General features: G+C 38.1%; 1 protein-coding gene across 1 annotated transcript in view; it reads right to left on the bottom strand.

Annotated features, from left to right (window-relative positions):
• TRPS1 (transcriptional repressor GATA binding 1) overlaps positions 1 to 13693 on the bottom strand; it is a gene marked incomplete at its 5' end in the record, with an annotated part of 202526 nt that overhangs the window by 175145 nt on the left and 13688 nt on the right. Inside the window, one exon of the mRNA XM_080801344.1 lies at positions 11912 to 13041. Within this exon, the coding sequence (XP_080657470.1) occupies positions 11912 to 13041 (1130 nt within the window). The remainder of the gene's footprint in view (positions 1 to 11911; positions 13042 to 13693) is intronic.

Raw genomic sequence — 13693 nt, 5'->3', positions numbered from 1 at the left:
GATAAGTAAAATGGAGAAATGGTGACTTGTCCCTTGAATCTACATCGAGTCAGGAACACAGGGCTTCTACCTTCCAGATCGACATTCTATTTTTTGATTCTTGACAGCCAAAATTTTTAACTTTATACAGAAAACAGTGAAACCACTGACAATATGGAAAATGAAAACACGAGAGGAAGGGAAACTGATCATCTGGCAGCAGAAGACACTGACTACAGTAATGGTCCGCAAAACACGCTGAGTTTCGTAGCTATACAGAGTCCAAGGTGCCTCCTGTTGCCCAACTCCATCAGGATCTCTGGGGGAGAACCTGAGAATCTGTATTTTTAACAAGATTCCCCAGGTGACATCCATGCAGGGGCCAGAATCTATGAACTCCATTATTAGATATATTGTGGTTCTAAACAATGTAAGGAACACACTCACAAAGCATCCCCCACCCCCTGCTGACATTAATGCAATACAGGTAATGCCCTTACCAGCTTTGTTATTCAGAATCAAAAGATTCTGGGTGTAACAACTGTTAATGAAAAGAGAGTAAAGCTTGACAATTAAGCAGTAAACTGCTAAACTGCTCAATCTTTCAGGCCATTGAACACAAGTAGGTGAAGCAGAAAAGGCAATTTGCTACATAGGACTCTAGAGACCGGAAGGGATTCTTTCTCCCTGTAGTATCAGTCTTAAATAAATGATAGAAAATATGTTAAAAAGACATTACTCCACTTTCAAAAGCTGAGAGCCACATAAACTCTTTAATAACGTACACTAAAAAAATCTAGAGCAGTATTTCTCCAATTCTAACATGCATAGGGATCACCTGGAAATCTTGCTGAAATCCAGATTCCAATTCTGAAAGTCTGGGGTGGTACCCAATATTCCGTACTTCTCATAAGATCCCAGATGATTCTGAAGCTGTTGGTCCCCAGACCACACCGTAAATAGCAAGAATCATGAAGCCATGGTCAGAAAGAACTTCAAGATGGGTATTAATTAGTATGGAACAAACTCATAGCACTTGACAGAACATTTTTAAATGAATTCTTTATGATGAGCAACATCGTCTTCCCTCGTAAAGCACACACATTACATACCTCTGAGAGTCAACACTAACAGCTTTGGAAGCTAAAACTACAACTATAACATTGTCAAGCATAATCCCCAAACAAGAATTCATCTTTTTTTTTTTTTTAATTGTTTGGGAATCACCTTTCACTATTTTTAGGGCTAGGCCATTTATATACCTTATTCCTCAACAATCACACAAAGTACGTATTCCCATCCCTGCTCCATGGGATAAGAATCTGAAGCCTAGACAAGTCAATGCACATAGAATGCGGAGGACATGACACAGTCTGCAGCACTTGTCCACAGGTCCTCTTTTGTGGGTGCTGTTGGGAGCTGGCACGTTGCTAGCTGATTCAGGAGTTCCTGAAAGGTGCGCATATATTCTCTTAGGTGTGTCATTCTCTCAATAATTACTGAATATGTGATTTTAATCCCTAGTATAAGAAACATTACAGAAGAATACAAGTTTAGTCACTGTGAAAATACATTAGTTTGGACTCGCCTCTGACCTATAAAATGATTTTCATTTTATCAGCATTAATTGGAAAACCTCAAAGAAGTTCAAGGGAATCTTGCTTGCATTTCCCAAGATCCACACGCTCATCCATACAAACTTCCCAAATGATTCAACCCAAGACTAGACCTAGAACCCTCTGAGCTACTCCAAATCTGTTTTCTTCTGAGGACTTCTTCCACATTGCCTTTTATTAAAATCTTGTGTATGTCCTAGTTTACGGTAACTGCCTTAAGATCAAGATCAATGTTCACACATCCCTGAACCCACCCCCACCCAGAACAACCAATAGTAAATATATACTTAATAACCAAAGGGATAAACCACCACAGCTCTGTGAATGTTCAGGGTGCTTGATTCAATGTGTAGAATCAGAAAGCAGCAAAGAAATATTTAGGAGAAATACAGAGATATTTCATAGACGGTATATTTTGAATGGCTTTTCTGAATAAACTCTTTATTATTTAAAAACTCCTAGAACTTCTGGCTACATTTAGCCAAACTTCTTCTTAATATAAATACATGCGTGCTCTGCATTAATTTAAATTGTATATTCTTCTGCCAAACGCATAGCAAACACTCTCCTTGTGCTACCTAGGGAAAAAGATGTCATTTCGTACGTCTCCCTAGCACAGGACTGCCAGATCAAAACACAGAATGACGATTTGAAGGTCAGTGTAAAAAAAAACAAATATTTTAGTGTAAGTATGTCCCATGCAATATTTAGGATATATTCACACAAAATCAGCATGTCTCATGTAATATTTTAGGCAACAAGGACATGAATCAGAAAAATTTGATAGAAAAGCTAAATCATCCCTTGCCTTCAGAGAAAACTACAAGCTGACTAACAGAAGACCAAACTGTACTTAATTCAAGTGACTTAAAATTTCTGTGAAAAAAGATATTTTATTTCTTATCCTACTTAACAGAATTTTCATGTGCTATAAAAATGCATTTATTTCAGTTTCATCCATATTTCAATGGACAGTGGCCTGAGAAGTAGTATTTCCTTCATTAGCAGAGATTACACATTATTTTCAAAATTCATAAAAGGCTGCGATTTTCTAGATCCTAGAAAAAGATCAGCTCAAAGATGCTACTCTATCATTACACTTACTCTGATAAAACTTCTATATTTCTATTTTCATAATAAACCAGCCCACAGTGTATGTGAAGTCAGATCTGAGTGATGCTTTTTCTCCTCTAAATGTAAACTCCCAGAGATTTCTGCCAGCATTTGAAAAGCCATCCTCGGGGTGCCTGGGTGACTCACTGGGTTAAAGCCTCTGCCTTCGGCTCGGGTCATGATCTCAGGGTCCTGGGATCAAGCCCTGCATCAGGCTCTCTGCTCAGCGGGGAGCCTGCTTCCTCCTCTCTCTCTCTTCCTGCCTCTCTGCCTACTTGTGATCTCTGTCTGTCAAATAAATAAATAAAAATCTTTAAAAAAAAGAAAGAAAAGAAAAAGAAAAGCCATCCTCTACCAAACACTAATCAATTAGACTTCAAAGGGTATTTTGGGGGTAATTATAGACTTGAACACCTAAAGACAAACTACCACAGAAAAAGAGTAAATGACAGTGGTTTAATTTAAATATAGATCAACAGATCTGGTATCTAATAAAGTTAGTCATTTTGTAATATACACTTTGCTGGTATCAAGGCCTCTCATACGCCACACTCAAGATTACGAACACTGCAGAATGAGGGATTAAAAGCAGGCGAAGAGAGTATCTGAGGGACAAAGACAAAAAAGGAATTACAGGTGAATAACCAGATCGATCAATTTTAGAAGCTGGAACTGCAATAATATTCAGCCTTAGTTAAGTGCAGAGGAGCAGTCTGCAAAATGTAAGATAAATTGACCTCTGAGGAAGATTCCATGCAGTCCACTCATCTTGTATTTTTAAAGCTAAAATCATCTGATTGGTGTTTACTTCTTTGGAGTAACTGGTTTCCTTAAGGGGAGTGTAGGGTCATTTCATTTTCAAGTGAAAATGAACAAAATAGAAGAAAATACAACTAATGTCATATCTGAAAAATCTCAATTTATGATTCACTGATTCACTTCCAAAAAGAAGATATCCCTGACCAAGTGTTCAAGGGAGACCAACCTCCCCATAAAATAGAAAGCGAGTAACACTTGGGAAATGATTTCTATAAATTGGTATGAAATAGAAATCACGGCCAAACTTTATTTTATCCCAGGAATTGATCATGGTTCTTGTACAAAGTCCTCAGGACCATCAACTCTGAAATGCTAATAATATACACAAATAAAGGTAGTGCCGACTGTGGGTTATTTTCTTGAAGGGCTGTAATACCCTGGGTAATGTGTCTCACAATGGAATTCTCAACTTGAACTATTAGGTCCATTTCAAGGAATTACAGGCCCACGGATTTATTAGTTATTGTTTAAAAGAACATGTCATCTAATGTACACAAATGTAAATGTAACTGTCGTGGCACTCACCTTTTGAGAAACTCTGTGCTAATGCACTATGTACTTGGCTTTTTCAGAAGTGTTGATAATTAAGTACTTATCATAAAATCTGTTCTTTAGAATTAGCAGAGCACACAGTCCATGCTCCTTTCTGTGCTCTGCTAAGGCAGAGACTGAACAGTAGCTACCTTAATTTCACCAGCTAAGGTACCCAAAGTTATTTCCTTCGACCAGAGTTACATATTTTATGTCTAAAAGATTCGAACACTGTTTAAACAATTTTAAATGCATTCATAAATCTCCAATAGGACAGATACTTGTCATCATATACACTACCAAAAATATGTCCATTTTCTTCACATTATGATAACAAGCAGGTAGACAATGATAACATTAATGATTTTTAAGTAGTTATTTACTCATAAGGGGGATTGAGCATTTATTCAAATATTTATTGGACTGATGAAAACTGATGTTCCATTTTCATTTCAAAATGTTGTCATATAACGTTAGTCATAACACAGTCTACGTATATGTGTGTATGTTTAAATATATATATACACATTCATATTTAGGTTTACAAAAAATAAAAACTGGAATATAATCATGGACTATGATGATATATATCTATGTGTGTTTGTGTATATACATACACAGAGAAATGCAGAGAGATCCACGTATGTGTGTGTATATATAAAGAGAGACAGGGATGATACAGAGAAAATTAAATTAATGGTATATAGTTCCATATATGTACATGAATGGATATGAATATATATGGTATATATATGAATACACACACATATTATATATACACACACACACACACACATATATGTTTGGTTTTGCTAGTTTATGAACTCACATAAAATGGTATGCAGCTACAAATCATCTTTAATTTGTTTTTATTCAGCCAAAATTGTACTTATAAGATTCATCCATGTGGTATTCAACTGTCATTTATTCAAATTCATTACTGTGTAATATTCTATATATAAAAATCTACAAATTATTTAATGCCAATAGCTATATATTATTACTTGGTATTTTTTCCGGGTTTTTTTGGTTGTTTTGTTTTTTGAGAGGGAGAGAGCATGAGTGTGTGCAAGTAGGGTGGGAGGGCAGAGGGAGAGGAAGAGTGAGAATCCTAATCTCCACACCCAGCATGGAGTCTGACACAGGGCTCAGTCTCACATCCCTGAAATCATGAACTGAGGTGAAATCAAGTCTGATGCTTAACCAACTGAGCCACCAGGCGCCCCTGTGGCTTTTATTTTCATTTTTGTTTTGGTTGTCCTGCTTGAAAAAACTACTACTGTGAACATTTTTGCACAGGTTTCTAAGTGTATCCATGAAAGAAATTTTCTTCTGAGGAGTGTGATTATGCTTCTACTGGGAATATGAGCATCTGATATTGACAGAATTCCCCAATTCACTTTATGCAGTCACAGGTATTGACCCTTTTTAACATTTATAATTTTTTTTAACATCTATGTTTTCTGCAATGAAGTGACCTCCTTTTTTCTTTGATTTGTATTTGCCTTGTATAACTTCATCTAGCCTTACCCTCTTGTTACTGAGATCCAACTTAATTACAAAGGATACATTCTATATGATACTTCATTCTGAAATCTGTTTCTTTTTGGCTGAAAATATGTCAGTTTTTCTAAGTATTTTATATCTGCTTGAAAAGCATGTGAATTCTCTAAACTGATGGATGCACAATTGACCTTTTTTTAAAAAGATTTTATTTATTTATTTGACAGACAGAGATCACAAGTAGGCAGAGAAAGAGGAGGAAGCAGGCTCCCTGCTGAGCAGAGAGCCGGATGCAGGGCTCGATCCCAGGACCCTGGGCTCATGACTCGAGCCGAAGGCAGAGGCTTTAACCCACTAAGCCACCCAGGCACCCCACAATCGACATATTTTTATTAAATCAAGTTTGTTAATTTGTTGTTCTAATCTTTCATATTTTGAAATTTTTTTCTGTTCGACCTTTAGTAAGAAAGGTTGCTTAAAATCTACCACTGTGATTGTGGTTTGTCCTATCTTCCCTGCAGTTGTCAATTTTTGTTTTACATATAGATTTGTTTATATTTTATATATTTAGAATTGTTATCTCTCCCTCAAGAACTGAACTTCTTATCATTCTGTATTGACCTTTTCCTCCTATGCTTTTTGTCTTAAAATCTAAATTGTACAAGATTAATAATGTTATCTTAATATTCCTTTGGTTTATATTGCCTATAACCCAAGTCTATTTTTTTTTTAAAGATTTTATTTTTTTTGACAGAGAAAGAGAGAGCACAAACAGGGGGAGTGGCAGGCAGGGGGAGAAACAGGCTTCCCACTGAGCAGGGAGCCTCATGTGGGGCTCCATCCCAGGACCCTGGGATCATGACCTGAGCTGAAGGCAGATGCTCAACCAACTGAGCCACTGAGGCAACCCTGTCTATTCTTTTGTTACAAACTCTCCATAGACTTATATTTTAAGTGTGCATCTTATGTAAACAGCTTAGAGTCGAATCTTCTTTTTTATTAAGTCTGACAATACCTTATTTAAGTAAAAAGTTTAAACCACCCAGATTCATTAAGATTTTTGATAGCAGGTCTTTGTTTTTTTAAACCATATTACTTTTACAATTCTATTTTTCCACTTATACATTTATCCTATGTATCCTCTCTTGCTATTTCTTAGGAAATAGAATTTTATTTTGTTGTTCCACTCTTCTCTACAGCTTCAGAAGTTACATACCGATTTCCTATCCTTCCACGGGTTATCCTTAAGGGCTTCCAAGTATGCAGAGCAAAGCTATAACTCACTAACTCCAGACAATTCAAGGGCTTTAAAGCACCTTACTTCTGATAATTTCCACTACAAACTTACATGATTGTTTTACCCAACACCTTAGTCTATCTCCTTTTAACTGCATAAATAAAGCAGACTATAGTTGTTTAGATTCACCCAGAGTTCCCTGGTCTTTGCTTATCTGAAAATATCTTTGCTTTTTCTTGGAAAATTGTTTTCACAGGTAGGCAATTCTAAGTTGACTATTTTGTGTTTTGTTTTTCCTTTAAAACCTTACACAGAATTCCTCCCTCTACTAGTTTCCATTGTTGCTGATAAAGTCTGCTGTCAAACTAACTGTCTTTTCTAAGTAGATGATATGCTGTTTCTCTGTAGGGGCTCTAAAAGAACCTCTCTGGCATTTTAATTTTCACTACTACATGTCTATGACTGAATTTATTTGCATATATCCCTGTTTAGTATAAGCTATGCTTTTCTGTATCTGTGTGCTTACGTCTTTCATCTTTCTCAAATAATTTTTGCCTATCTTTCATTCTTTATATTCTTTTCTCCTGGGACTCTAATTAGATGCAGGTTAAAATAGCTTATTATATTTCCATAACCCACTGTCTACTTTTGATACTTTCTACCCCCTTCCCCTCTTTTAAATATTTTGGCTAATGTCTTCAGCTTTAACTTGTGATTAATTCATTTACCTTCTATCACTTGCCGATCTGTTGTTGAACCTACCCACGTTTTAAGTTTCAATAATTATATTTTCAATTCAAAAAATACTATTTCTTTCTTTTTTTGAACATTTCTAGTCCTTTATCGTCTTATGGAGTTTGGTCAATTTGTAAATCTGATTTTCATTTCTTTAAACACTTATTTTTTATAACTGAAAAGTATTATATTTTATAACTTTCTTACAACTAAAAATATACTCTTGTAACTTATCATCTTCTTGGGTATCTAAATGCATTATTTGCATTTCCTACTGATTTCCCAGAGAATGGTATAAATCCCTTCCCGTATGGTTAACTTCTATAAGAATGAGCTCATCTAAGGTTTATCTTCTGCCACAGATACCACGGAGGTGAAAATTAAGAGTATTTCATATAGACAACTATTTGTTTATTTCTGACAGAAGTCAGAAGGAGGCTCTAAACTTGGCACCACTTTTGCCACCTTGAAGGTCCAGCTTAACGTGAAACAGATTCAGCAGCCTCTCGCTCTCAGGGACTCTGGTGTAGTCTCCTGACTGACTTACATCAATACTGCTATTTGCCTCAGTGCAACCTCACACTCCCTGCTTAATATTCACTTCTCCCCAGTCTGGGTTTAGTCCACTCTTGGTGAAGGGAACACGAGAAAAGCTTCAGAAATTTCTCTAATTCATGGAAGTCCAGCAAGGCCTTGAAAAATACATTTTATCTACTCTACTTGTTTTGTGAGGAGACAGTACTCCTACTTACTCCAGAAACTAAGTTATAACACAGAAAATTTTGATGAGGAGAATGGTAGGTAATCAATTAAGAGAAGGGGTACACTGTTTAATTAAATAATAAATAATCAAAGGAAAAAAGAGTGTGGGAAACAAATTCAGGAGTAGAACATAAGTCAAATGTGAGCTAGCAGTAACATAAGTAAATATGAAACATTAAGAGAACGGACCAAGCTCCAGTTACTGACTGAATAATGTTTGCAGCTCAACCAAGATTAAACCTGATTCTTCTTGAAAAGTCCCACTGAGTGGACTCTAAACCAAGGTTTTCACTCATAAATCTCAATCAACTCTCCTGCTTCTCAGCTGTAGTATTTTTATCGCTACCTGATTTCACATATTTCATCGATCTTAGCTTCTGCTACCTTTTTACCACACCATAAGTCTTATACATAAAGTACTCAAAAGCTTAGAATATTCCCTAGTTATAACAGAACTATGGAGAAAGTTTCCCAACATGTATAATACAAATAAATACAAATTTAACCAGAAAAATATTCTTGTGATATGATAAATTTGTCCTCTTTACGGTCTTCAAAATGCAGCATGTGGGGAAAATGTTTTGATAGCAGAACAAGTTCTCGGCATCCATAGGACTCTCTCTTTTCACATACCTAGAACCTCCACTGCTGTTCAACTTTCAGTAGAGTTTCTGAAAGTGTAAGTCTCCAAATTGCAAATATTTCTACAAGAACTCATAAACCGATCAGAGAAAAACTATTCAGTACCTTAATCCAGGACCACATGAATTACAGCAGGTTTTAAAAGTAAGTTCAGGAGTGGGGCTCTTGGGTGGCTCAGTTGGTTAAGCCTCTGCCTTCGGCTCAGGTCATGATCCTGGGGTCCTGGGACTGACCCAGGTCTCAGGCTCCCTGCTCAGCAGGGAGTCTGCTTCTCTCTGGCCCTCTGCCCCTCTCCCCCCACTCATGCTCATTTTCTCTCTCTAATATATAAATAAAATATTTATTTATTTTTTACTTTGTTTATTTGACAGAGAGAGACACAACAAGAGAGGGAACACAAGCAGGAAGAGTAGGAGAGGAAGAAGCAAGCTTCCTGCCGAGCAGGACCACAACCTGAGTAGAAGGCAGACACTTAATGACTGAGCCACCCCGTCACCCCATAAATAAAATCTTTTTTTAAAAAAGTGCAGGAGGATTTTAATGCCCTAGGAACAAGTTCTGCTCAGTTTTCTCATCTAAAAAAATGCTAAAAGAATGCACAGACAATTGTCATTTGGTGTGGCGCCCTAAATCTTCAGAAGGGTTTCAAGACCATCTAATAGTCTGAGATTAAGCTGTAACTTCCCATGGAGATCTTGGCTTATCCTTAATGACTGCAAAGTCAAAAAATCACAGGCACTTCATTTACTTAAAGATATAGTCACTGAGCACTTAATAGCCATTCTGGCACTTCTGTAGATATGGCGGTGAAGAGGACGAGACTAGTCTCTTCCCTCGAGAGCTTATTTTCATTACTATGAACTAAAATCTCAAATTTTTCAGTGTTATTTTTATTCATACTTTTAGATCCTGGGAGATTTTTTTGTTTAACCAAATCATATAGAAACTCTTTTTCCAGACACATTTTCAAGCAACAGCCTCAGGTTCCTCAAAAAAAAGCCACTCATGCAAGTGATCTGGTATCCAGATGTATCAGTGTGTATGTGTGCACGCGCACACGTGTGTGTGGTATGTTGTGGTGTGCCTAATTTCCTCACGATTAAGGAAAGTCTCCTCTTTCAAAAATAGAATGGATCGCCTAATTTTTATACCCCCTAACAAATGTATACGCACACTAGCCAAGCTCAGGAGGAAGCTAACGTCTGCGAGCCCAGAAATAAATCAGCATGCAGCTAACATCAGAGGAGCCAGAAACACTCACTACGAGTGTGAACACATATTTGATTGCAGGACTGGGTCTTTCCTAGGGCTGACCTTATAAATTAAACAGTGTAAATCTCAAGGAAGTGTTTTCCGAACATTCAGATTCACTGTGAACATTAGGATGCCCTTCAAATTAACATCCAACATTATTAGCCTATTGTTGGACATGGACTGCTTCATTACTAGGGACTGACAAAACACACACACTCATACTGACACACAACTTCAAAAAGAATGGGAGGAACTGTTCAAAGTCTTAGAACGGGAAAATTAAAATCTGTTTAAAAACTATTTAAAATCTTGGGATGGGAAGATTTTTAAACTAGGATACTGAGTCTACAGAAGGAGAAATATTTAAAAATAGTAAATAAAGCTCTTTACTTTGATTCTTAGAGGCACAGCAACAAAAAAGCACCTACTAAGCACTAAGTAACCTCTGAACGTGCTGTATTTCCAGGATTTTGCTAAACTAATTCCCACTCATACAACCAAGTCTCAGGTTAGATGCTCCTTCTTTAGGGAGGCATTTCCTCATCTACAAGATTGGGCTTTGTGGTCATTCTCTTCAAATACAGTGGTCTCTATTTCATCTGTAGTGACACTTGAACTCATAATGACATGTTAATGACTTTCCTACTAAACTGTAAGTTCAATGTGGGCGCAGAGTAGGTCTGTCCTGTTTTCTCCTTTATCATCAATGCGTGGCACAATGTGTATTCTTGGATTTAATTCGTTAAGGAATGAATTTATAAATGAAATAAAGAGATATATCCTAAACCCATCTTTAGAAAATATGGGTGCCTGGGTGGCTCAGTCATTAGGCATCTGCCTTCGGCTCAGGTCATGATCCCAGAGTCCTGGGATCGAGCCCCACATCGGGCTCCCTGCTCAGCAGGAAGCCTGTTTCTCCCTTTCCCACTCCCCCTGCTTATGTTCCCTCTCTCGCTGTGTCTCTCTCCGTCAAACAAATAAAATCTTTAAAAAAAAAAAAAGAAAATATGAAAGATTAACTGGGAAAAGTAATATTTACAAAAATAATACGATGAAAGGGGGAAAAAAAACACATGAATGTACCCTATATCTCTGTTTATGGATCTGTAATAACTGAAGTGGGCTTTCCCCACTCAGAGGAGTGAGCATACAGAAATCCAAAGTCATGTATCTACAGAATTCTCACTTTCAGATGACTGTTTCTTTGCAAAATGAGGATGTTGCTCAATTTTTTTTTTAAAGCCAGAAGAATGTCCAATCTCATGTTAAAAGAAAAATGAGCCTCGTGTTCTCAAGCTGATTGTTTCCCAGGTGGAACACAGAAGAGAACACATTATGATGGCACCTTTCATTTGGAAGAAGCTCCACCAGAAATGAGGGGATGTGGAGTCACTCAGCAAGGACAAATACATGAATTGTGGTAAATGAGTGAACTCAGCGGCATTACCGTCATCACCGCAAATTGTAAAATACACTCAGTAAATGGAAGAAAGGAGGTACGAAGCGTAAGAGTAAATGGTCTGAAACAAGTGACCAAATTAAAATCCATCTATAAATCCATAATCTGCAGTTTCACAAATGATCTTTTGCGTTTACCTTTCCTGCAACTTCCCCAAGTCACCGCAATCATTCCTGATGATTCTGGGATCAACCCTCTGGCTTCTTTCGATCGTTTTCTTTGACATTGCACCCTCCCCACCCCGCCCCTACGATGGCCTACCTGTAGTGTCGGGAAATCTCTTCTTCCACCTGGGTGATGAAATCACATTTGGTACATGAGTGTTCTTTGCTTTCCTTGACAGCCGGCTGCCCATCCGATCCTTGCAGGTGATTGGCTTCCTGTTTGACCTCTGATGCTTGGGACTCATGGGAGCTCTCGTAGTGGAAAAGGAGCACATCCACGTCGGGGGTGGAGAAGGAGCACTGGTGGCACTGGTGTTTGACTCGCGAGCTTCCGGCTGCCCCCGGAGACAAGTGCAAAAGCAAGAGTGCACAGTGGGAACAATTACTTTTTCGACAAGCAAACGGGTAAGTAATTTCTCCAAGGTGCTTTTCTGGGCTGCAAAGGCCTCTGGGACAGAAGGGACAGTGTTTAATGGTACATTTATGAATGTTATGGAGCTGCTGATAGTGACGGAGGAGCGGCCCCACTACAATGACGTCGGGGCCGTGGCTTTTGGAGTATCTAAAATCACAGAACTGACAATTATAGCTCGTTACCATATTATCCTCTGCTCCCTTGCTCGAGAAGTCCTTCTTTTTAGCCCCACTAGAGCCCTTGTCTGCCTTGGCCATTGGCTCCCCTTCTGCACTTTTGGCTAGATCATTCTGGTTAATGACAGAGCCCCTGGAAAGCTTATCATTCAACTCTGGATTAAGGCCGCCTGACTGCGCTCCTCCGTGCTGTTTGCCATAATGTTCTAGCAGTTTAAGTGAGCTAGATGACTCACAGCTGAAACTACAAAATTTACACCAGTAGTAACTGGTGGCCTCTGTACCATTTTGTCTCGAGGAATCGAGGGGCTTGATGGGCACTGAGTAGCCAACAGGAGTGTCATCTCCCGTCTTGACCGTGATCTTGTCCTGCCACTTTCCCAAGTCTCCAGAATCACTGGATCGAAGTGCAGGGATGGATTTGTTAGAGTTTTTCTCTGAAGGTTTTGCACCCTCAGAGGAGGGGAGAGAAGCTTTGATTTTGTTCGGGTGAGTCTGAAGAAAATGTTGTTCTAGTTCGGTTGAGGAGTTGCCCATGTAAGTGAAATTGCAGAATTTACAGCGGAAGTACTTGGTGTTTCCCTGGCAATCTGGTGTTTTCCGTCCAATGCCAATGAATGTTCCACCCGAAGTGACCTGGTACAGAAGAGATGGATGTTACTTGAAAGGTATCATTCATTTCGTGCTCTCTGCAGGAGGGAGGAGGGGACACTGCCAAGTATTCCACATCAAAAAATACAATAGTACTTCTGCTTATTATGAAATCACTTGAATAATCAGAGCCAAAGAAACGCACTCTTCATTTCTCAATAGCTACTCTTTGAGAGGCTCATTATGCTAAACATTTTTGGCCAAAGTAACAGATAAAGATAAGTAATAAGAGGACTATAACTAGCTCAATGGATTTAATAAATACTCTTCTTAAAAAGCCAAGAAAACAATTTTCAAGTAAGTAGGTTTTACTACTGTTTCCTTCAAACCACATGCTTGCAGAAGCATCCAAATCACAGGGGATTTCTTCTCATGAAGTTAAGGGTTGCTGTCAAAACCAGAGGCAGTTGCTTAGAGATTACTCAATGCAGTTGTTCTCCAAGGAAATCCTCTGTTCAGTTCCTATAGCAATGAAGCCTTGGGCAAAGATGAAATCTACCTTTTGGGTAAAACAAAGCTGCTAAAATGACCACACAAAATGCCTTATAATTAAAGCCCAAGCAGGCACTATTACACCAAAAACGAAATGAATGCAGTGGACCTGAAGTCTTGGTGAAGAGAATCTAATGTAAAAAGT

Source organism: Martes martes, assembly GCF_963455335.1.
Source record: "Martes martes genome assembly, chromosome: 4".
NCBI lineage: Eukaryota > Metazoa > Chordata > Mammalia > Carnivora > Mustelidae > Martes > Martes martes.
The sequence above is the reverse complement of the archived record's forward strand: the minus strand, read 5'-3'. Positions and strand labels throughout refer to the sequence as shown.